Source organism: Panicum virgatum, chromosome 6N, assembly GCF_016808335.1.
Source record: "Panicum virgatum strain AP13 chromosome 6N, P.virgatum_v5, whole genome shotgun sequence".
In the NCBI taxonomy this organism is placed as follows: domain Eukaryota; kingdom Viridiplantae; phylum Streptophyta; class Magnoliopsida; order Poales; family Poaceae; genus Panicum; species Panicum virgatum.
Window position 1 is genome coordinate 1000880 of NC_053150.1, and position 23573 is coordinate 1024452.

The following is a 23573-nucleotide window of genomic DNA, read 5'->3' on the forward strand; positions in this document are numbered from 1 at the left end:
CAGCTTGAACACATTCTATTTGTCCATGAAAGCTGCGACACCTTTGTATGTGTTGCTTCTGAGCTACAGCCACATTTTTTGTTGGTAAATGCAATGGTAAACTAGATGCTAGGGGTGACCTATTGAACAAGGGCGCTGTTGCATTTGTAGACGAATTCAGGATACTTAGGCTAAATGTGCTTTCTGCTACAGAGTAATGTTTGTATCTCTGCATTAGATGGAATTTGAAAAGGTAATTCTAAGTACAGATATGCGTTCAGAAAACAGTTGATATGGTGTTGGTAATAAAAACCAGTTACATTTGAAGATATCTTATGATGCATTTGTAAATGAGATACTTTTTGCATTATAGATGTTCACTCACTACGATTAACTTGAATTCGTAGTAGTGTTGACTCGTACGAATTTATTTCATGGATTTTGACAGGAGTGGACTTGTATAGTTAAGTATTTCAGGAGCGTCTGTTATATTTGCCAAATTTATGCCATGACACCATGTATGTGTTGCTTTTTGGCAACAACAATTGTAGTTTTGTGAAATTTGCACCCTGTTCAATTTGAACTGTGAACTGGTGAGAGGTGATTTTATTTGCAATCTGTTAAATTTGTATTTTGTTCTTGGCTCGCTAGCATGTAGGGATGGGAACATGCCTATACAAGTACAATACTTCTCCTTCATATGTCATGCATCTTTCCTATAATGTTGCAATCTAGTTAGACACTGAACAACAAAATATGGTTCATTATGCAGGTTCCTTCCTAGTGCTTTCTGGTTCAGGTGAACGCCGGAAGATCCCTTGGTAAAGATGCTGTACTGAGTTTTGGGTCTATAATGCCTAATACTGTAACAGAAGTTTGGCCATTAGCCTTGCATACTTCAGTAATTTACGTTTATTTAGGTGCTACCAACCTATGCCATGCATTTGATAATGCCGAATACTGCATTTGTTGGTTTGGCAGAAGAGTGAACAGTGACATTGTGCTGACTCTTTGGTATGCTGTTTGATGTTGCGCGCACAGCTATTCTTGTGTGTGGCTGTATGCTGTGAAATGTTATGCGCACACCTATTTTTGGGCATGCTGTGAATTGTTACGCTGTAAGAAATTGTAGCACCAGTTTGAAACTATTTTACATCAAACGTGGTTTCTGTTAGGGTAAGCCAGCGTATAAAATGTTTATTGCTGCAGTTTCCTAAATTTTGGTTATCATATTCATTCGACTGAGTCACCAAACAACAGCCGCGCACTAATGATTTCTGTTTATACTTTATTATAGACAGCAGTTATCAAACATGTGTTGCTTGGAAGTAACGGGTTGTGCTAGTGGGCACACTCGATAAGCCAGCACGATTAGGTAATTCAAGTGTATGGGGTTGTGACATTTATTGATCCTCAACGAAGGGGAAAAGAAGAAATCCTAGGAACTGCAGTTGGCTATGTTGTGCTTTGCTTACGTTTGCTGCTTCGAATACTTGAATGGAATTAGTCCAAGCATTCATTCATTCAATTGAAAAAAAGGGAGGAAAGAGACGTTGTCTGTCCACTTGATTGTTGGATCCATGGTTGTTGGGATCTAAATCGCGAGATGCAGTTCCCATTCCCAATCACAACGCCGCCCCCTCCTCGCGCCCGCGCCATGTCGGACTCGGATGTCGAACCTCCGCGCGCCCGAGCGCCAGGTCGCAGCCACCGCGCCTCCATCAACAAGCTCGGCCGGCTCGTCGACCTCTTCTACAAGCCGCTCCAGGCCGGCGACCGCGGGGAGCACACTATCGGAATCCACGATTTCGCCATGTGCCCAAGGCACACGGCGAAGCCCCGTAGGCACACGGCGAAGACTTCGCCGACGGTGGCCGACGACAAAGCGCCGACGACAGCCATGGGGACAGCGAAGGCCGTATTTGCCGTGTGCCATTCGTCGGGCACACGGCAAAATTATTCGCCGTGTGTAAATACAGGCACACCGGTGAAAAAAAGCGAGCAGACGGCGTGTGCCCAGCTGACGGCGCCGGCGGTTTTTCGCCGTGTGTCCGCACCGTGGACACACAGTGAAAACCCAGGCTTTGCCGTGTGCCCGGACAGTAGGCACATGGCAAAGTGACCATATGGGCCGGCCTGGAACAACACTTCGCCGTGTGCCCCAGGTACGGCACACGACGAAGAAACTTTGATTTTTAGGTTTAAAGGACCCCAGTCCAACTTATATCAATACATATATCACAAACAACATGCAAGACAGTATATATCACAACAAACATCATAGCATCACAACATATAAAGCCGCTAATTCACAAGTCCAATACAAAGTACAAGTCCAATGCAAATCCACAAGTGCAATAGAAAGTCTAAAAGTTCAATGCAAATCCACAAGTCCGATGCAAAGTTTACAAGTCCATAAGTGCATAAATCAACAAGTTTATGGCTGAAGTGGGTCGTCGAACGGTGGTGGGCCGCCGAACTGAGGTGGGAACAACTGCTGTGGGGGTAGAGTCGGTGAGATGCCCGGCGATAATTCTGGCGTATTCGATGCCGCCGATTGATTCTGCAAAAAATGTAAGACAGTAAATTGCAGGTGAGACAAAAACCAAGTTCTCAAGTTATAATCTAAGCAAGTCTAAATCTCTAGGTCTCCTAAACAACATGCATCCCTTCGGACAAGCATGTATCTTCTCATATGGCATCTTAAGAGTACGAAGAAGTTTTTGTGCCTCATACATGCTCTTTGAAAGAATGTGTCCTTCCGGAAGCAAACTACCAAAAATTATCAACATTTTGTCGAAGCCATCCCGACTAATGCCACACTCAGACTTTAGGGCCAGTATGCGTGCAATAGCATCGAATTGAGAAACAGTGGTATGCCCGTGAAGTGGTTTCTGTGCCGCAGACAACATGTCGTAATAGTGCTTTGCCGTAGGCTTTGGCGGTTCCTCTCTAGGTCCTTCTTCGAAGTGTGCTTCATAAAAGTCAGCTAACATGTCTGCGCAACCGGCATCAGCATCATAATCATCGATGCGTTGTTTGACGATCTCTTCTCTCGCACGATGGGCTTCACCATGGCAGATCCATCCGGTATAGTTTTCCACAAACCCATTTCTAATAATGTGTTTACCCATAGTGAGTTGTGATAGATGTATCCTATTTTGACACTTGTTGCATGGACATGGCATTCTACTCTGTCTTCTATCAAATGCCTTTTTCAAGAAATCATTGACCTTTAGACCAAACTCAACATACTCTTGCTCGCTCTGCCTGCCCTTGTACATCCACTCATGGTCATCCATCCTTTAATATACGAGCGAGAAATTTAAAAACCGATTGCATCTACACGATGTCTAACAATATATAATAGGTGAAGATAGGTCCTAATCCCACCCGAGGGTGCGTAGATATGGTTAGTTTCCATGATCTACTTCTGTCTAAGACAGAATTTCAACAGCACCTCCCCGCTGCTCTCCAAATACACATCCTGGCAAGGAGATTGTGTATCCGGAGAACAACAGGGAGGTGATGCCGAAACTCTGGCTCGGATCGGAGTAGACCATGGAAACTAACAACATTTACGCACCCTCGAGCTGTCCAAAAAATGTGGACAATTCGAAACAGATACGGATATAGATATGCAAAGATTTGCATATTCCCAATCGTATCTCTTTCGAACGGGAGACGCCTAAATTACGTGACCTATGGGCTTATGCATAACACGAAAAGAGAGGTTGCTTATGCCGCTCACCTATGGGCTTGACGACGTGCGCGGCGTGGCCTCCTTTTCCTTGTCCTCCTCTCTCCTCCTCATTCAAATTTAATTCCATCAATTACAACATAAGTATAGGTCAAAATTTCAATGCCATGACTAAAAAAATTAACATTGGAGTGTGGCGGAGCAGCTACCACCAAGGGCCGCGTCGGGGTGCGGTGGGGCGGTGATGCAGCGGCCCCAAGACGCCGCGGTCTAGGGCCGCGACGGAGCCGCGGCACCGTCAGGGTGGGGCGGCGCCGGGGGGGGGAGGGGATGGGGGAGCCGGGCCTGGCCGGCGCCGGGACAGGGCCGCATCGGGGCAGGGCAGGGCGAGGCCGGCGGGGCCGCGCCGGACCAGGGCCACGGCGGAGGGCGCCGGCGGGGCAGGGTAGAGGAGGGAGAGCCGGGGTGGGGCGGGGCCCGGGCGGGGCCGCGCCGGCGAGGCGGGGCTGGGGCAGGGCCGCGGTGGCGGGGCGACGCCGGGGCGGGGCGGGCGGGGCCGCGCCGCCAGGCAGGGGCTGCGGGGCGGCTGCGGGACGGCGCTGCGCGCCATGCAGCGGCGGCGGGGCGGGGCGTCCGGCGCGGCGGTGGGGAGAGAGTGAGTGAGAGAGTGAGAGAGAGCTGAGAGAGATGCTAGCTGTTTGAAAATGTCTATGTGTGCGGGAGTTCGCCGTAGGACGCACGGCAAAGATTTTTTTTCTTTTTTTTTGTTTTGAAATTCATTTTTGCCGTGCCACAGATCTGGGCACACGGAAAATCTATAAACTTCGCCGTGTGCCACAACCTCGGCAAAGATGGGAAAATACATTTTTCAATGAATTTCTGTTATTTCATGTAGTCAACTAATTTGTTTTTAAAACATGTTTCACTAAATTTAATGAAATGTATATTGAAAAATATTACCAAACTCACTAAACATTGCATATGATATGCTTCTTTGAAAATTTTTCATTATTTTATGCATATATAGCTCAATTTCATTATTTTCAACTAAATTCTAATATTACTAAAAAATTCAAAAAATGGCAAACAAGTCCAAAAAATTGCCATAATTGAACATGAACTACTTCATGTGGTTTATTGTCTACAGAAAAAATTTGGAACACAAATTATAATTTGAACATCATTAGGCGTACAGACGTAACTGCAATCTTAGAAACTATATCGATCTTTTTCGGAGAAACTTAAGTTTGTTAAGCAGCGTTTGTCAAAAAAATGATAAATGTAATCAAATTTTTACCATAGCCTCCTTGCATGATATTATGACCGCTTGACAAATTTCATAATTTTCAGACTACGTTTCGATTTTATGGAATTTATAAAACTCTTAGCGACACATTCGATTGTTAGCAAGTTCGTAGCGTTTTGTTTATTTTGCCGTGTGCCAAGGTAGTGGCACACATCAAACCTTAATGTTTTCTGTGTGCTGGTCTGTGGCACACTGCAAAGAGGTTTGTTTGCCGTGTGCTGAGCTTAGGGCACACGGCGAAGTCTAATTTCGCCGTGTGCTTTTATTTTGGCTGTGTGTTTTGTATTTGGCCCATGACAAAATCTCTCTTTGACATGTGGCCGATGATTTGCGTCCGGCGAATTACCGATTTATCGTAGTGACGAGGCCGCCTTCTACGAGGCGTTCTCCGCTCACCCGACCGTCTCGAGCCGCATCCGTCATGCCTTCTTCCCGGGGTTCCACGGCACGCGCCTCCTCTCCACCGCTGCGCAGCCCGACGAGCCGCACCCGTACCTCGTCCTAGAAGACCTCCTCACCGGCCTCGACGGGCCCTCCGTCATCAACATCAAGATCGAGGCTTGCACCTGGCCGCCGAGCTCGCCGGAGCCGTACGTCGCCAAGGACCGCGGCTCCACCAGCGTCCTCCTCGGATTCCTCGTCTCCGACGTCAGGGTCATGTGGCGCCTGGAGCGGCCGTAAATCAAGGCACTGGACCCCGCCGCGTACTCCGGCGCTACGTGTCGTCCGTCACCGACGTGGGATTGGACTGCGCGCTGTCCTCGGCGGTGTACGGCGGGGATGGGGGTGTCCTGTTGCAGCTGCGCGAGCTGAAGGCGTGGTTCGAGAGTGCTGGAGTTGTGGGGTGGTGTGAGGGCAGTCCCAACCCTCCACATAGGATAGTTTCTATATCATTAATTATAGTGCCATCTAGAACATTTTGATGTTGTGGCGCTGTATTAAATGAGAGAGAGAATGAAAATGTGAAAAAACTAGATCTCATGCAAGAAATGGTGTCTGCGTGAAATCCAAGGCACTAGAAACCACCAATTTTGCATTGGAGGATAGTGGTGATAGTGGTGTCTATGTGATAGGTGTAGAAAGAAAGATGATTGGTTGTTGGAGAGAGAAGATTTAGTGGCAAATAAATTGTGTGAACATATATAGAAACTATGCATTAGGGACAATAGTTTCTATGGTAGTGTCTATGGCATGATATAGAAACCACTTCATGGTTTTTGGGTTGGAATTGTCCTGAGGGTGAAGCTGCGCATGTCGAGGACGGTGATGATGTGATTGATCACAACTTCATAGGCGGGCTCTGCTCATTGATCAGTATCTCTATCTACGATTTCTGCACCAAAAGCAGGCACCCGCTAACCTGCTAGCCACCGGATCAAGCCAAGCCATGGAGCAACCTGAACTGTCCGATGTGGTCTCTCACCCATTAAGCGAACAATCGGGCATTCCAAATTATTCGCGAAACCTCAGCGTCTACGGTCGTCCGCCCCGCCCCGCCCTGTGACGGCGTTCGTCCCCGTCGCCTCGCCGCGAAAACAGGATCACGGCTCTCCGCTTCGCCACCGGGCTCCTCCTCAGCGCGACCGGTGAGGCCACGCGGGCCGCCCGCGCCACGCGGAGATACCCGCCAGGCCGCCACAGAGGAGAACGGAGGAGGAGCCGCAGTGTCGACTTGCCCGACGGGCACCCGCGCCGAGCTGCCACGATGGCGCGCCTCCTGCCCGTTGCCGGTCCGACTCCCCTCCGCTTCCGCTACAGGCACGCGGTGCTCTCCTTCTCCCCTTCCCCGCGGTTGCTGTCCTGCAGAGCTCGATTCCATCGGCGACCCGGGCCAGACGAGAGAGGCAGTGGCCCAGCGGCGCGACGCCAGGAGCAGGGGAAGCACCGGCCCGCTTGCGCCGGCGTGGCGGAGGCGGCGCCCACGGAAGGGGATGATGCCGGCGGCGATGGTCCCGATTTGCTCTTCCCAGAGATCCAATTGCAGTGGTTATAAAGATCGGCGGGGGACGATTTGGTCCGTAGCGGACGCCGTAGCGGCGGGCGCCCACGCGTTCTCCCAAGTCTGACCTGGAGCTCGAGCCCGTGCTCATCGCCGGAGAGCCTCCCCACCGGCCGAAATCGGCACTACGAGCCTGTTCCCTTGCTTCTCTGCTCGTAAGGTTCCAGCTGGCCCTGGACCGCGTGGGCCCACCGCAGCTCGCCGGCTACAGCCGCCATGGCACCTGGCCGGAGTGAGGCCTCCTGGATGGCCGGCGGCAGTCTGCGATGCGCAGCTACTCGAGAATCGCGCGCACGGGTGGCAGCGCGCAGCAAGAACCACGGAATGGCTGCGACGGCCGGCGCGTACGCGTGGGCTGCGGCGGCGGGGGTAATCCGATGATGACCACGACAACGTCTGCCTCAGCTCCTACTGCCCTAGCACCTACACGACCATCAGCGACGTGCTCATCGCCGGGCATCGAAGAGCCCACGCCGTATGCTGCTTCCTCTGGCACAACCCCATCATTCTCAATCTCACTCACTCACAGCAGCGGTAAAAATCATTTTGCCCATGAGCCAAGCTTTCTCTCCCATCACGTAGATTTCTGTTTAAATTTGTGCAGTCCCACTGTACTTCTATATCACTAGAAACCAACCCTCACGCAACCTCTAATCAGTTAAGTTCAATTTTCCTCTTTCCAATCCTCTGATTTACACATTAATGTTAAATTCTAATGGAATCCTGATGTTCCGCTACATATTGTGTACATATTTCTTTACCTTCTTCCTCCTATGTTATGCTCATATACTTCTTCAACAGTTTACATTTCAGATTGATTTACCAACATAAGTCGGGGTTATATATGTATATATATTTGCATAGCCCTCTATTCAGCACGTCATATTTTCACTAGATAGTAATTATCCGTTTCAATGTGTATTTAAAAGAATTGGTACTAATGCACTCATTTGCATTTCAGCTGAGAAAACATCTTTGCGGAAAGGAAAAAGTCTATTTTTGGCCATCCAACTATCACCCGAGTTTGATTTTAGCCATCTAACTTCAAAACCGGATATATGTGACCACTCAACTATCAAAATCGTTCATAATTGACCATCCAGTGGTTTTGGTGGGTGGTTTCGCTGACATGGACAACATGTGGCGGTGGGACCCATATGTCAGAACCCTCTCTCTTCTCTCTCCCTCCTCTCTCAATCTCACCGCCCCTCCTCTGAACACCTTTGGCCGTTCGCCGCGCCCATCACGGGACTGGCCGCCTCGCCCACCGCCGCCCGCTATGCCAACGCCGACCTGCTTGAGCTCGACGTGCTCTGGCCCTCCAGCACCTCCGCCTCGCCCCTCCTCGCCGCGCTCCCGGAGGACGACGAGGGCAAGGAGAAGAAGCACGTCGCGGTCAGGGCATTGCGAGAGGTCGAGGAAGGAGTTGACTGAAGGAATCGAACAAGGAGCTCACCATTGCATCGAATTTGGTCGAGAGGTGGAGCTCGGCCTAGCCGCCACAAGCGCAGAATGAAGCGTCATCACACCATGGAGATGCCGCCACCACCATCGTCGCGAGCCTTCCTGTTGTGGCACCGGCAGCGGACCAGGGCGAGGGCGAGTGCGGCGGCCGTGATACCGATGAGGTTGGCGGCGGCGGCTTTGGGGATGCGCCGGTGGACCCAAAGAGCCCGGCCTCGTCCCGCATGACGCGCACCAGGGTCGTCGAGGGTGGCGAGAACGAGGTGTGGCATGCCGACACGGTGGTCGTCGACCTCGAAATGGCAACCAGGGTTAACACGCACTTAAAACGGAGTAAATCCGGTAGTGTTGTCGGGTAAAATCCCGATTAAACCACTTGAAATAGGATCGACAAAGCAGTTCAGAGAATACAACATTCCGCAAATTTTACAGTACAAAGTATGAAACTGCATTATCATTACAAAACGAGTTTGAATTTTTCAAAAGAAATACAGAGTTCAAGTGTGGCGGAAAACGAACGTTAGTCTAGTGACGAAATAGGACATCATGATGAAGCCCGTACATGACATCCACCATATCCTCTGATGTACCACCTGAAAAACAAAGCCACAAGCAAGGCTGAGTATACTGATACTCAGCAAGGCTTACCTGACTAAGGGTATACTTAGCCCTTTATCTAGACATGCAAGGCTTTTGGCTTGAGTGGTTTGTTTTGCCGAAAAGCAGTAAAGAGTAGATCCTTAATTTCAGGTTTTAGCTTTCAGATTCTAGTTCAATTAACCATTCTAAGTGAGCATCTATCCAATAGCATACATGGTGAAACAAATTATCTTTCATCATCCAACCAGCCATATTCATCATCATCATCTTCCACTTCTTACTCTATGTGGTAAAAGGGTTAATCAGTCCCAAACCATGAGAAGTGGATGATTCGAATCGAATTTATTAACCTAGCCAGGCAGACCTAAACACACATCATGTGGTTACTCCCAGAGTCACACATGCAACTTTTCCCTTCAATTCCCGCTTCACGGAACAGGCCCACCGCCCTCGACTACAGAGCCCGGCTCTGCACCCGTCATCCCAGATGAGACCAAAGTCAAGACAGTGGGGAGTTTGTTCCGGCCTCGGTTCAATCCAGTACTTAAGCTTACCGATTACCATATTCTCGGCATGTGTCTAGTACGTTCAAACGCTTAACCACCACTACCACACACTGCGGCCTTAGCATCTTCTTCACTAAACAGACGGGGTCTCATCCAGAAACATAGTACGCTGACCCCGCCCGTAGACCTTATATTCTGCAGTATGTAGTAGAGAACCTATCATCTCGCGAGCGGCAGGAAACCACTCGACTTTTAACTATCCTGATTAGCAGGGCATCTACTCGCACTTAACTTCTAGTAATCAGTACCTGAGTACCTAGGATCATGCATCTAAGGTTCCAGTCAACTCCTGTAAACGTAAATGCACAGATACATAATAGAAACATAATTTGAATAGTATTTAAAATACTGGGATTGATGCGCCGGGGCTTGCCTGGGATTGACACTAGGTCAGTGTTAGTTAGAGGATAATTGCTCGGCGAGCATCTTCCTTCGGTCTGGTACATCGGGATACATCCGTCCATGTTCTAGACGTGTCCACTATTCAGCGTGTTCTGGCTCGGCTCCAACATCACATCCTTCACGTGGTTCATCTATCGTACATAAATGAAATGCAACAATGCATATGTATGAACTCAAGAAAAATGACACACGATGCATGAGTGCTCCTGATGCAATGCAATGCAATGCGACTAAAAAAAGACATGACTGGGCAATCATTTATCGAGTAAGCACCGCAATCAAGCTCAAAAGGCAAAAAATGGGTTGGTGCTACAACACGAGAGTTCATTCAATTTATTTTAACCTGAAGTGTTTTCTTTAAAAAGCATTACTACACTTGTTTAAGAAAAATTAAGCAAAGATATAAGGCAATTAGGAGCAAATAGAAGAATTTATTTAACTAACAAGATACATGGAACCAAATGATTTAAAAGTAACCCGCATCTAGCCTTTAAAAGAGCTAACAAAACTTATACCAGATCAACATGAGTTGCTGACATTAAACCTGTAGAAAAGAATTGCATAGCAACCCTTATAATTGGAAAGCTATGGCTAGCAACTAAACAAAAGCAGAAACATGACTTGCAGCCTTAAACTTGTAACCTGTAGCGAAAATGGCCTCTCATGCCATATTTCAATATAATGTTTTGGCGATTGATGACACACGCAACACTTGAACTAATGTGTTTGCTTAGATGATATACTCAGGCTTTTAGGTTCAAGTGATGACAAAGAGAAGAGAGGCGAAGCTAGGCCCGAAGGGCCGCCCCTACGGGGGTTCCGCTACCCGGTTAGCGGACGGGGGTCGAAGGGGAGCCGCCCCTCGCGGGTCTCAGGGCAGCGCCCTGAAACCTAAAAGAAATCAAGTCACCGGTTGAACCGACGCCAAGCAAATTACACACGTCGGTGCATTGACTTGAGCACGTCTGGGAGTTTTAGTATCACCGGATGAACCGACGTAAGGCAAAATGTACTCATCGGTGCAATGACAGAGATGGCCTGCGGGCTAGGGTTTAGCACCGGATGAACCGACGATAGGAAGTTTGAATACGTCGGTGCAATGGCAGAAGCAGACCAAGGAAAATGCATACATCGGATGAACCGATGATGCACCGGTTAATGGCGTCGGTGCAGTTGTCCAGAGAGTTTGTTTTTCAAGGATCAGAGGACAAGTTGCACTCACCGGTTAAACCGACGCTAACATTACATACACCGGTCGATTGCGTCGGTTGATTGCCCGTACACGTAACGGCTAGTTTTCAGTGGGCAGTTTAGTATCACCGGTTAAACCGACGATGGCGATTTGGGGAGCATCGGATTAACCGGTGTTAAGCACATTTCTGGCAAGCTTTTCTCCAACGGCTATATTTGCTTGTGCTGCCTATATATATCCCCAAGGCCGCACCATTTGAGTGTGCTGGAGTTCAAAGAAGTATACTAGAGCTAAAGATCATCTCCAACCACCATAGAGCTTCATTGTACATCATATATGCTTAAGCACACTTGTTAGAGTGCTTAGTGCTTGATTAGGGATTAGTTCTTGCGAGAGCTCCCTTGAGAGAAGTCTTGCTGCGGCAAGCAAACACTTGTACTCGTCGTGTGACCCTCCGACTTGGTGTGGAGTGGCAACGACACTTTGTGCGGGGAAGGAGGCCCCTACTTGGTGTTAAAGCTCCAAGATAGTGAAGACGGTGCCGTGGTGACGCTTCGAGATAGACGGTGGCGGTGACCTCGTCTTTGTGACTTGGTGTCACTTAGCCTTTGCTTGTCGGGAGCCTTGGAGGCGTGGCAAGACGGTGATCAAGCGAAGAGACTCGGTATCACACTTGTTCTTTGTGAGCAAGTGGCCGTGGACGTAGGGAGGGACTTTGGTGTCCTAACCGAACCATGTTAAATCGTGTGTCTTGGTGTCTTCACGGGAGTTTGCATATCATCTCCCTTACCGCTTTACTTACCGCATTACGTTTCCGCATTTACTCTTTCTTGCTTACCTTTACTTTCCTAGTTAGTTTGATTAGGATTGGCTATAGGTGGCAAGTCTTTTGGGGTAAGTAGAGGGTAGCATAGATAAACCTTAGTCATAACTAGCATGTGTAGGACGTGTTAGGTTTATCTTAAGCAATTAGATTGAGCCCTAGGATAGAAAAGCGATTAGCGACCCTATTCACCCCCTCCCCCTCTAGGGTCGGACACCCCGGTGATCCTTACATAACCAAATTTTACCAACATGATAGGGTTTTGATAAAGCATGCAACAAAAATTTATTAACATTTTTAGTGATAACAGGAAGCAATTATTTTGGTCTTAGCAAGACAAGTGGAACAATTAAAGATCTACCAACATGCATACAAATTATGGCCTGGAAATTTTACAGTGAACTACACATGCAATTATGGGGCTACTACACAAATTTCATAATTTTTAGACTACCAGACCTGCAGATTCAAAATAAACGAGCTTAAACAAGCGTTAAGCATGATTAAACCAATACATCCCAAAAACATTAAACAAACAGCAGGTTAAATATTTTACCTAAGTTCTACATATCAAAACAAAGCTATGACAATTGGTTCTATATTTTTAGCATGCTCCTAACTCCATTTATGCATTTAGCAAACAACAAAAGCATTTATCTTGCATAAATAAAACTGCACAGAAATATTTATCAAACAACACATTTCATGGTTCTATCAGATAGAACATAAAAATATGAAGCTAGCAAAATTGGTTTTGCATTTTTAGCATTTTTTTACTATTTTCTACGGATTTTCAAAGTTTACAGCTAAAATATTGAAAAGTCCCTTCGCGACACTATTCATATGAGTCTATGACTTCACAAAAAGACCCCTGCACTTTTATCTATTCTTGCACGAGGCCCCTAGGCGGAAATAGGAACAGAGGAGCGCACGGGGAGCCCGATTTCGGCGACGGTCCTCACCGGCGGCGAGGGGAAAGAGGGGGAGGAGCAAGAGGAGGTCACGGGCTACCTCGGGTTGGTTTTGGGGCGCGGGGAGGTGCTCGGAGGCGGTGGCTCGACGGAGCAGGGCGGCCGACGGTGATGGCCGCTCGGCGCGGCGGCGCCCCGGCGAGAGGGGGCGGTGATGGCTGGGCTCAGAAGCTTCAAGGGGACGAGGAGGTTCCGTTCCCGGGATCAATTAGAGCTGGGGGAGGGCGGGACGACAAGCTCGACGGCAAGCTACCCGCGGCGGCGACCATGGCGGCGGCGGGAGGTGCTCAGGCGGGCGAGGACGAGCGGGAACGGGCCGAGGAGCAGCAGGACGCCGAGAGGAAGCTCGCTAGGGATTTTGTTGGGGGTGAGGAAGAGCGGAGGAGGGGGCTCCGCGGCGGACTCGAGGGGAGGCGGCCATGGAGGACGGCGGCGGCGTGGTCGTGCGACGAGGAGGAGGGGAGCTCGGCCCTGGGCTCGGCGCGAGGAATGAAGAAGCGAAGTCGAAGATGGCTTCGACGAGAGCATCGGCACGGCGACGCGTGGACACGGACGCCGAGAAGCTGCAGCGGCGAGAGCAGAGGAGGAGATGGAGGTGATGGCAGTCTCGTAATTAACTCGAAGTTCCAAAATGCAGTTTATAAATTCTGTTTTTCTCCTTCTTCCTGGCCTCAAATGAAAAAATCTCGAATACCAAAGTTGTTCAAAATTTCGAGATCTACAACTTTTGTTTTAGGCACTTTTTCATTTGAACACTGGTTTGAAAGATAAAAATTGAAACTTGAATGCATTTGAAAATGTCGTATACGCTTCGGAAATCAACGTTTCCTCCCATTTTTGTGTAGCAACTCGAAAAACTTTGAACACGAAAGTTGTTCATCATTCGAAAACCTATAACATTGGTTTTGGGCTAAAATTCATTTGAGCAACAGTTTAAAATTCATTTTTAAAACCTGTTCGTTACGATTTGAAAGATAATTTAAACGTTTAAAAACTGTGATTTGAAGAACTCATCATTTCATGTGCAAAATTTCATATACACATAAACACACATACATACACATGCAATATCTCAAAGTTTCCTGTTTAATGATGCATGATTTGGTGCTAATTACCCTGAATTGGCTATTTAAAAACCTGGGACGTCACAGCACTGCAACAGCATCGGCCTTCGCTTGGAGCTGAAAAACACAAAATTCGAAGACGATCAGTTACATTCAAAGAGAAGAAACTGTGCGAGCGAAGAAAACAAGAAACCACCTGGGGCTTCATCCGGTCAACCTCTCGTCGCATGAGCGCACGACCTTCGCCTTTGAAGAAATGATCCATGAAGTTCTTTGCGATATTTTTTGCCAAGGCCGGCAATGCCTCGGAACGAACAGCGTCCTCTCTGGGCCAGGAAAAACCCTCATCGCGAAGAGAACGAAGCTGTGCCTTCGTCACACTGCCCGCGTTGCCAGACTCAGCGGAAAACAAGCCATACACCGCGACGCTCAAAGTGCGAACGGCGACAACAGCACTGATGTCTTCGTGAAAGTGAGCCCCAGCATCCAGCATAGTGACGCATGCGTGAAGTCACTTGAAGAATGCATCCACCCCGATGCTGTCTTCTGAAGACACTTCGGGGGCCTCAAGCCCATACTTCTCGAGGAGATCGAAAAGCTCTTTCTGCAACTTCGCCGCTCCAGTTCGCACCGACTCCTTGAAAGTGCGAAAATGGTTTCGCATCAGGGTCCGGCGGGTCTCTGCTTCTTCGGCGAGCCCTTTCGCTGTCTTCGCCATGTCTTCGGCTTTAACTGCCTGCTCAGCCGTTGCCAGGAGCTCCGAGGTGAGAGTTGTATTTTCCTCAGTTGACTTGTCGAGATGCTGTTGCAAGGCAGCTTTTTCTTGCTCAAGAGCAGCCACCTTCACCTCCAGATCTGCGATAGCAGACTTCGAGCTTCCTTCGGCCGCCAGCTACTAGGCAGCACAGCGCGCAACCACAAAGGCTTTGAGCGATAAATCTTGTGCACTCTCCAGCATGTTCTCCAGCCCGGTTTCCATCAACTCCTTCTCCATCAACGGGAAGCAGAAGGATCCCCTGCATCCGCCAAGAGTTCATGCTCACGGTCTCGGCTCTCAAAGCGAAGAGACTTGACGATGTTGCCGCTGAGATGCACGGCCGTAGGCTTCGCCCCAAGCTCAGAGGCAACGGCCTCTGGATCAGCATCGCGGACAAAGTACCTACTGCTGTCCAACGAACTGCTTGAGTCTTTGCCGCCGCTCCCTTTCGCCCCAGAGCTGGAGGCGGCCTTCTCATGCACGAACGGCATCTCCGTGTCCTTGACACAGGCAAGGGCTCCGCGTGCCGCAGGTTGTCACAGATGAAGAAGAATTGTGGGAGTCGACGATGTCACAGATGAAGAAGAATACAATAAGGTTGAAGATATGACTCCATTCATAGTGGAGGTTGACACAAGTATTCTTTTAGGCGAAGAGGAGGCTCCCTACGCACGTCATGATCACAATGAAGGGACGATTGTAAAGCGAACCATCGTTAATATTCCCTTAGTTGAATGATTATGTCTTGTAATATTTTTTGTGAACATTATCAGATTTGTTATGCAATGACCTGATTTATTAGTCAATAATCAGATTTAATATGCACTTTAATGATTTTGTTATGCAATTATCCAATTTATTATGCATTTAAATGATTTATTATGCAATTATTAGATTTATTATGCATTTAAATAATTTATTAGGTAATAAATAGAATTATTGTGCATTTAAATGATTTATTATGCAATTATCAGATTTATTATGCATTAAAATAATTTATTAGGTAATAAATAGAGTTGTTGTGCATTTAAATGATTTATTATGCAATTATCAGATTTATTATGCATTTAAATAATTTATTAGGTAAAAAATAGAATTATTGTGCATTTAAATGATTTATTATGCAGTTATCAGATTTATTATGCACTAAAATGATTTATTAGATAAAAAATAGAATTATTGTGCATTTAAATGATTTATTATGCACTAAAATAATTTATTATGTAATTAAATGATTTACTATTGAATTATTAGAATTTCTAAATAACCTATTGGTACCGGTGGAAGCTTTCAACCGGTACCAAATGCTTCGCAAAAAAAAAGGGGGTGCGCGGGAGTCGAACCCGGGCCTCGGCGATTAGAATAGATAGGGTTACCACTGCGCTACAAGGTGTTTTTGAACTAGTTGGCGGCAAGAGGGTTAAAATACATATATTTCATCAGGCTTAGGCACCGGTTTTTGATTACTAACCGGTGCCTTAGCGTGTTTTCAATTCCCGCCCGTTGTAGCCCTAGGGTACCGGGTGGTCTTTTCACCCGGTGCCTTTGTCTCGCCTTAGGTACCGGTTGGTTGCGCAACCGGTGCTTTAGGCCTTCTTTGGCACCGGGTGGTGCTTTCACCCGGTGCCAAAGGCTCTGCGGAATAAAAGGCTCGGCCGCGTTCCACTTCTTCCTCATTTAGCTCTATGCCGATCGTCGCCGCCCCTCCATGCCGATCGTCGCCTCCGCCGCCCCCTCCGCGCCGCGCTCGGTCCCTCGACGCCGCACCCTCGACTCCGACTCGACGCCGGGCACGCCGCCCCCTAGCCTCGACGCCCCTTCGACGCCGCCCCCTAGACGCTGCCCCGCCTCGAGTCGCCCGCGGCCGAACCGCTACGCGCCGCCGCCCTTCCCCTGCGCGCCGCCATGTGCCTCGACGCCGCTGCCCCCGACCCCACCCCTGCGCGCCGCCGGCCGGCTCCACCTTCAACATCGTCGCGCCGTCCCCGACGCTGCCTCCTCGACCCGCCGGCCTGCCTCGACGTCGCCGCGCCGCCTCCTCGACCTGCCGGCCCCCCTCGACTCCGACGCCGCGCTCTACGTCGTGCCCGACGTGGTATGGGCGCGGCCGCCGGCCTTTTTTCTATAGAATTTATAGATATATTAATTATTTCTATTAGTTAATAGGAAATGCTTTTAATTATTATAGATATATAGAATAGGGAGTTTATAATGTATTAGAGAATTATAATGTATTAGTAAATAGGAAATGCTTTTAATTTTATTATAGATATATTATAGGAAATGCTTTTAATAATTTAAATAGAGAGTGTATAATGCATTAAACAATTAGAGAGTGTTCTATGTAATAGAGAATTAGAGAAGGAAATAGAGAATTGGAGAGAATTTCTATTATTATGTCTTATGTAGTATATAATTGTGTCATTCAAAGATTTATTTAATCATGTATTTAAATAGAGAGTGAATAATGCTTTTACTTATTTAAATAGAGAGTGAGTAATGCTTTTATTTATTTAAATAGTGAGTGAATAATGCTTTTATTTATTTAAATAGAGAGTGAGTAATGCTTTTATTTATTTAAATAGAGAGTGACTAATGCTTTTACTTATTTAAAAAGAGAGTGAGTAGTGCTTTTACTTATTTAAAAAGAGAGTGAGTAGTGCTTTCATTTATTTAAATAGTGAGTGAATAATGCTTTTATTTATTTAAATAGAGAGTGAGTAATGCTTTTATTTATTTAAATAGAGAGTGAATAACGCTCGGTCTCTCGCTCAGTCACTCAACGACGCTCTCTCCTTCTTACCGACGCTCGGTCTCTCGCTAACTCTCGCTGTCTCGTTCTCACTGACGCTCGGTCTCTCGCTCGCTCACTCTCACACACACACTCACACATATTCGTTCAACGCTCGGTCTCCCGCTAGCTCTCTCTCTCTCACACACACACACACACACACATGTGTCAACCAAGCCAGCCCCAATGGTCAACGCTCTGTCTCTCGCTAGCTCACTCTCTCTCTCTCTCTCACACACACACATACTGTAACACATTTTTACGGTTTCAGTTAAGGATGGACCCCTTCGGTGATGGCGAGGCCGCTGGGCAATACATGTTGACGCAATAAACGAAGATACGTGGGCCAACACCACCCAGCCAATCGCTGAAGAAGATGCTCGGACAGCTGATTTGTTCCTGAATATGTCTGGAGATGCCGATGAAGAATATCATGACTTTGTGCCGCCGCCCAATCATCAGCAACATGTCCCAGTATGAATCTTAAAACTATATGCATGTTGACTATTAGGGGATTAATTTTGCGATTAACATATCTTTTCTGTAATTTAGTCGACCTCCGCATCAACTTCGTTGAACCAGTCAAAAGGGAGACGATGGCCAACCAAGAAACTGGAGGGAAGACAGGTCGTCACAGAAGTGGATGCGGAGGGCTGTCCAAGTGCTCTAGAGGCTGCACACACGAAATTTGTCAAACAATGTGGGGTGATTGTTCGGGCGAGAATTCCGATTACCACAAGACTATGGAAATCGAGCAAACCAGAAGAACAGCAACACGCCGTGCCGGCACATCAGAAGGAAATGCTATGGACAGAACTCAAGGATATGTTCACTCTTCCTGAAGGAGTTGACTAAGAACTTGTGAAGAAATGTGCCTTGAAAAAGATGGCCCTTGCCTTTGCAACTTTCAAGAAGAAGTTGTACACCAATTACATCAAGAAGGATAAGGAGCCGAACTGGGATGATCATCCTCAAGTTAAATCATACTGGGAGGAGTTCAAACAATACAAACTTTCAGAGGAAGCCCAAGAAAAATCCCAACAGGCCAAGGTGAATGCAGCAAATAAGAAGTACAGCCACCACCTTGGGGCTGGAGGGTACAAGAAGGCAATAAAAAATGATAGAAGATGGAGCAGGACCTTATGGACAGAGGCATCAGACCGATGACTTGGGATTGGCCGGATAGATCCAAGTGGTGGTTATTTACTACTAATGACGTGACACTAAACCAGTTGGATGGTAGTTTGGTCGTGCCCGAGCAAATGTAAGAAGTGTCCCGTGATCTGGTCGCTGCAATAGATGAGGCCAAACAAGGAACATTCCAGCCTCAAAGAGAGAATGATGAGCTGACAAGGGCATTAAAGAATCCGGAACACCCTGGACGAGCCCGCGGCATCGGCGTGGTCCCATGGAAAATTGTTTGGGCCGGAGATTCCTCTTACAAGACTCACAAAAAGAGCAAAGCGGAACAAGAAGAGAAACTCCGTGCCATCCAACAAGAGATGAACAGGAAGGTTGCGTCCTTGGAATCTCATATGGACGCCAGGGTCAATGAGGCAGTTGCGCTAGCTCTGAGCCAAAGGGGCACTGCAGGGTCGCACCCGTATGTTGTGATAAGCCCGGCCTCTCAGCGACGCAGCAGCTGTGCATCCACGGCCGCGCCCAACTTACAAGTTGAACAGCAACCCCAGATTGAGCCAACAGCGGTAGATGACCAGAGGTATCCAGTGGATGATGTCACCATGCCAACACCGTGCGAGCTTCATGTGCGAGCAAAGAATATATCCATTCATGTCGCATACGGGTCAGCTCTGCCCCTGAATCCTTGTACTACAATTCATGGAAGGCCGATACTCCCTGGCTACACCTCCATCTCAGTTGAGCAGATAGTTGGAAACAATGAGGATCTTGAGCTCGACTTCGTTGGAGGGGATGGAGAGAAGACATTGGGAGACGCAATGCACGGGATCGTTCTATGGTGCAAGGCCGACATCAAACTTACTGCAAGCACAACGGCTCCCGTGCAGACCGATCGCCCGTCTCCGCGGCCTCCCTCACTGCCGTCCCCACAACCAGCTCCCTCACCACCGTCTCCGCCGGCGCAAAGGGCCACGAGTACTCCAACTCCTCCTGCACCAGAAAAAAGGAAAGAAAAAGATAGCATCCCTCCCAGCGGCTGGACCCTCAAAGAAGAAGTAGAAAACGGTCGAAAGAAAACTGACCTACGAGAAGACCGCTGAGGAGTTGGAAGAGGACACAGCTCGATATATAAAAGAACAGTTCAAGCCTAAAGTCCCCCCGCCGAGGGAAAAGGTAGATCTACAATTAGGGAAAAAAACTTCTCGCGAACCTTGACAACCCACCAAAACCGAAAAGCTTACCCTCGGACTATGATCATACTCTGATAAAGGCCCACAAGGTGAGAAATGAGAAGAAGAAATGTGGCAAGACCATTCCTCAGCTTGGCACGCAACAAAAAGAACTCGAGCCCCTCCGGGTGCCAAGGTTGCCAGTCCTACACCCGACGGACGTACAACTCCAGGCGGACCTACAGACGGCGATATTTCTTTCAGAAACTGGAGTGATGCTAGAGCAGGCAACAGGGAAAGACGAGGTAGCAGAAACCCATGTCGCTCCCATTCTTACTCCATTCGAGCATGGAAAACCTTTTGTCACTGAGGAAGAGGAGAAATATCTAGGCACGCAGATGTTCAATTTGCAGAGATGGTATCTGCGAATGTCGAATGACGAAGGTAAAATGTTTGGAGTCAAGTATCATGACTATGATTTCTTCCGCGGGGAGGACGACTTCTAGGTGTACTTCGAAGATTTATATCACATTTACCATCGACAAGCCCTCGACGTCTCTATCATCACCATTTGGGTTCTGTAAGTATCACTTACCTCTACATTAATACTTTTTGTTAACAATAACATAATTATCTGTGTGCATTATCAAATTTCTATTGTATTGTTTAGACAGGAGATTCAAAGAAGTCGAAAACATGGATGGCACAATCAGATCGGTTTCATGTCTCCGTTGCTAGTCAACCAAAAAATGCTCAACCAAAATTACAAAGACACATGCCAAAACATGTACGATTCGTTGACTAGGCAAAGTTTCAAATCTTATATATACATACCATACAACTTTGGGTAAGCCTTGCTCGACTCAATCCTCTGTTATATTACTAAATAAATACTAATTCATCTAATGCATGTTTGTATATATCCTATCTATATCTGCAGTTATCATTGGATTTTACTCATACTTGCCATAGAGACCGGCAATCTTATAGTCTTTGACTCATTAAGAAATCCAAAGTCCGCAATGCAACATATCATAGACCCCTTGAACAGGTAAGCTCAGTTTGCACAATCAAATCCTTTTTCTGTTAATAGCAATTCCTGAATATCAAACTTACCTTTGAACTGAACGTTAAAATGGACTATCCAGTATGTTGATTCACAAACATTTGTCTACTTAAGTATATAATCCCAAATTATTCTAAATTGAGTAATTTATTTGTTTCTCCTTAAGTGTGTGAGACAAAAACAAGGAACTGATTGGTGCGGGTACTACGTATGCGACTACTTGCACAAAACGACTCCATGCGGGAAGCCTAATACGGAGGACTTAAGGGTACGTACAAACCATTCAGTAATACATTTTCATAATTATACTAACGCACATTATGTTAATATATCAATCATTTTTTCCTAAATTATAGATGTCTCGAATGACGGACGAATGTTACTCTACCGATCGGATCAACGGCATGTGCGAGCAGCTCGCCGTATTCATTTTGAACGAGATCTTGGATCCTAGAGGCAAGTTCTACCACGACGGTCACATCCATAGAGGATTTCCATCGACGTCCTAAGGGGCCCAGTAGTTTGACTACAAACATGACTTATAAATTTGTATATATTTCTGAAGTGATGCCTTGATGTTTGTATATTTGTAAATATATTAGTTCATCTAATTAGCTTAGTTATATACTCGCAGTTCACTTTTAATTAGTTTCAAATATTCTATGAAAACAAACACATACGTACGACCAATGAACGTATACTACTGTAGAGCTCGGGTGCGTTTAGCAATTATAAAAGAATAAACACTAATAAAAATAACAAACAAAACAGGAAATAGGGAAAAAAAGGTAAAATGTCATTGGCACCGGTTGGAAAGACCAACCGGTGCCATTTCCAACCGGTGCCAATGGCTGCCTAAGGAACCGGGTTAAATACCTGGGGTCTTAGGGAGACCCCATTGGTCTCGGTTTGGGGGAACCAGTTGGAAAACCGGTGTCTAAGGGTGTTTCCAACCGGTTTCGTGGCATGTTTTCTAGTAGTGCTTGTGACCGCCCATGAAATGCGTGAGGCACTTGAAGGACCTATGTGCTAAGCATATGGAGGATGCTACCTGTTGAAGCGATCCATTATTATTAAACTAAGTCATTAACTATGTGGAATGACTTGCCCCAGTGCAAGATGATGCACACAGCTAGTTTTGACGCCGGACTTGCCGTGGCGTAATTCATTTATTTGGTTCGACCAAGATATTTGATGGTTCTCGACACTAGCTAGTTGAAATGCAAGTGTCAACCATATGACATTGTTTAATTCAATTTATTATTAGCCGGGTATGGCTTTTCATGAATATGAGTCTCGGCGCAGATATATATGCCAGGAATCATGCAAAGCTAGTTGGTTTTATATACCAGTTGATGCTAGCTCGTTAATTTCTCTGTCTTGGGCAAACGGAGCAGATCATCAAGATGCAATATTTAAAACGTTTCTTCACATAGCTTGTTTCTTTCAAAACAACAAGTGACGTGCATGGCTGTTTCTTAATTTTGGTTAACTTAATGACCAAAGCAGGTCAACATGCTTACGAGTACAGCATGCAACCTTATTTCTTTTCAGTCTGCCTTTTGTTCCATCAATGAACAGCCATCGATGAACGTTGCCGGCGGCAGCAGAGACCGAACCATGGCAAAACTATAACCAACTTATGTATTGGATGGAGCCAAGATCGCGTCCAAACCAGTTTCGTTCATGAACCCAATGGGATGGAGCCAAACTTGCGTGGCGCAAGCATGATGCTTTTGCTGGTCTTCCTTGCTTGTGGCCGGCGAACCGGAGGAAGATAGAAATTAGTGCAGCACCATGAGGCTTCTCACCTTCTTCAGGGACTTGTCGTCCCGCGGCAGCTTGCAGAGACAAATTTCGTTGCCGGCAGCCTGGCGGCGCGGCGCTTTGGTGGATGATGCTCAGCGCAGTAGCCTGGCGGTGATTTTCTCTTGCTTTCGGGAATGGTGGAGCAGCCTGCTATTTATAGAACAAGGGGGCAGGCAAATGGCGCTATCTCAGTTTGATTTTCGAATTCACTACTCGCACGAGCGCGCTGTAATTTGGACCATTACGCGCGAGACCTGGTGTCAGTGAAGGTTTGAATCACTTGGACTCGGTCACGGCTGCAATTAAGTTACAGTTGGACTCAATCAACGCCTGATTCGTTTGGAAGTCTGTCATCGCCGTGATGATCGTTTTGGCCTGGCAACTGGGCCTCCGGCCTTTCCATTTAGTCGTGTAATTAATGAAAATACTTAATTAGTTTCCGGCCAACACGTCATCAACACGTGTGTTGGACGCATGCTGTCTTGGTATAAGTAATTTGCATGCTACGTGAACTTACGTATATTATTTTTCTGGTACGTGTATTTAGCTCAAAGCTGTTTAGTTGGAACGTCCGTCCAACCAAATATATTTGCGAACATAAACAAGACGATGCATTTATTTCTTTTCTTTTCTTTAATTTGGTGATTATCTAGGCAAGCATGTACGTTTCGTGCAGGCCCCTTATTAGCAAGATGTGGCTAATGAGTTATGCACGTGAGCACGCATGTTTTTCTATTTCTTTTACTTTTATGTTGATCAACACGTAAATTACACA

The 23573-nt window shown here is 47.0% G+C and overlaps 1 protein-coding gene and 1 pseudogene across 1 annotated transcript; both read left to right on the plus strand.

Moving 5' to 3' along the window:
- Nucleotides 1–1649: 1649 nt before the first annotated feature.
- On the plus strand, nt 1650–6352 carry LOC120679692 (annotated as a pseudogene).
- A 10179-nt stretch (nt 6353–16531) lies between these two features.
- Nucleotides 16532–16951, plus strand: LOC120679694 (wiskott-Aldrich syndrome protein family member 2-like). Its single transcript, XM_039961348.1, has one exon. The coding sequence runs from the start codon at nt 16532–16534 to the stop codon at nt 16949–16951; it is 420 nt and encodes a 139-aa protein (XP_039817282.1).
- Nucleotides 16952–23573: the final 6622 nt, after the last annotated feature.

Excerpts from the sequence above, each read along its gene's own strand:
- LOC120679694 (XM_039961348.1), top strand. The coding sequence starts at position 16,532 with ATGCCGATCGTCGCCTCCGCCGCCCCCTCCGCGCCGCGCTCGGTCCCT.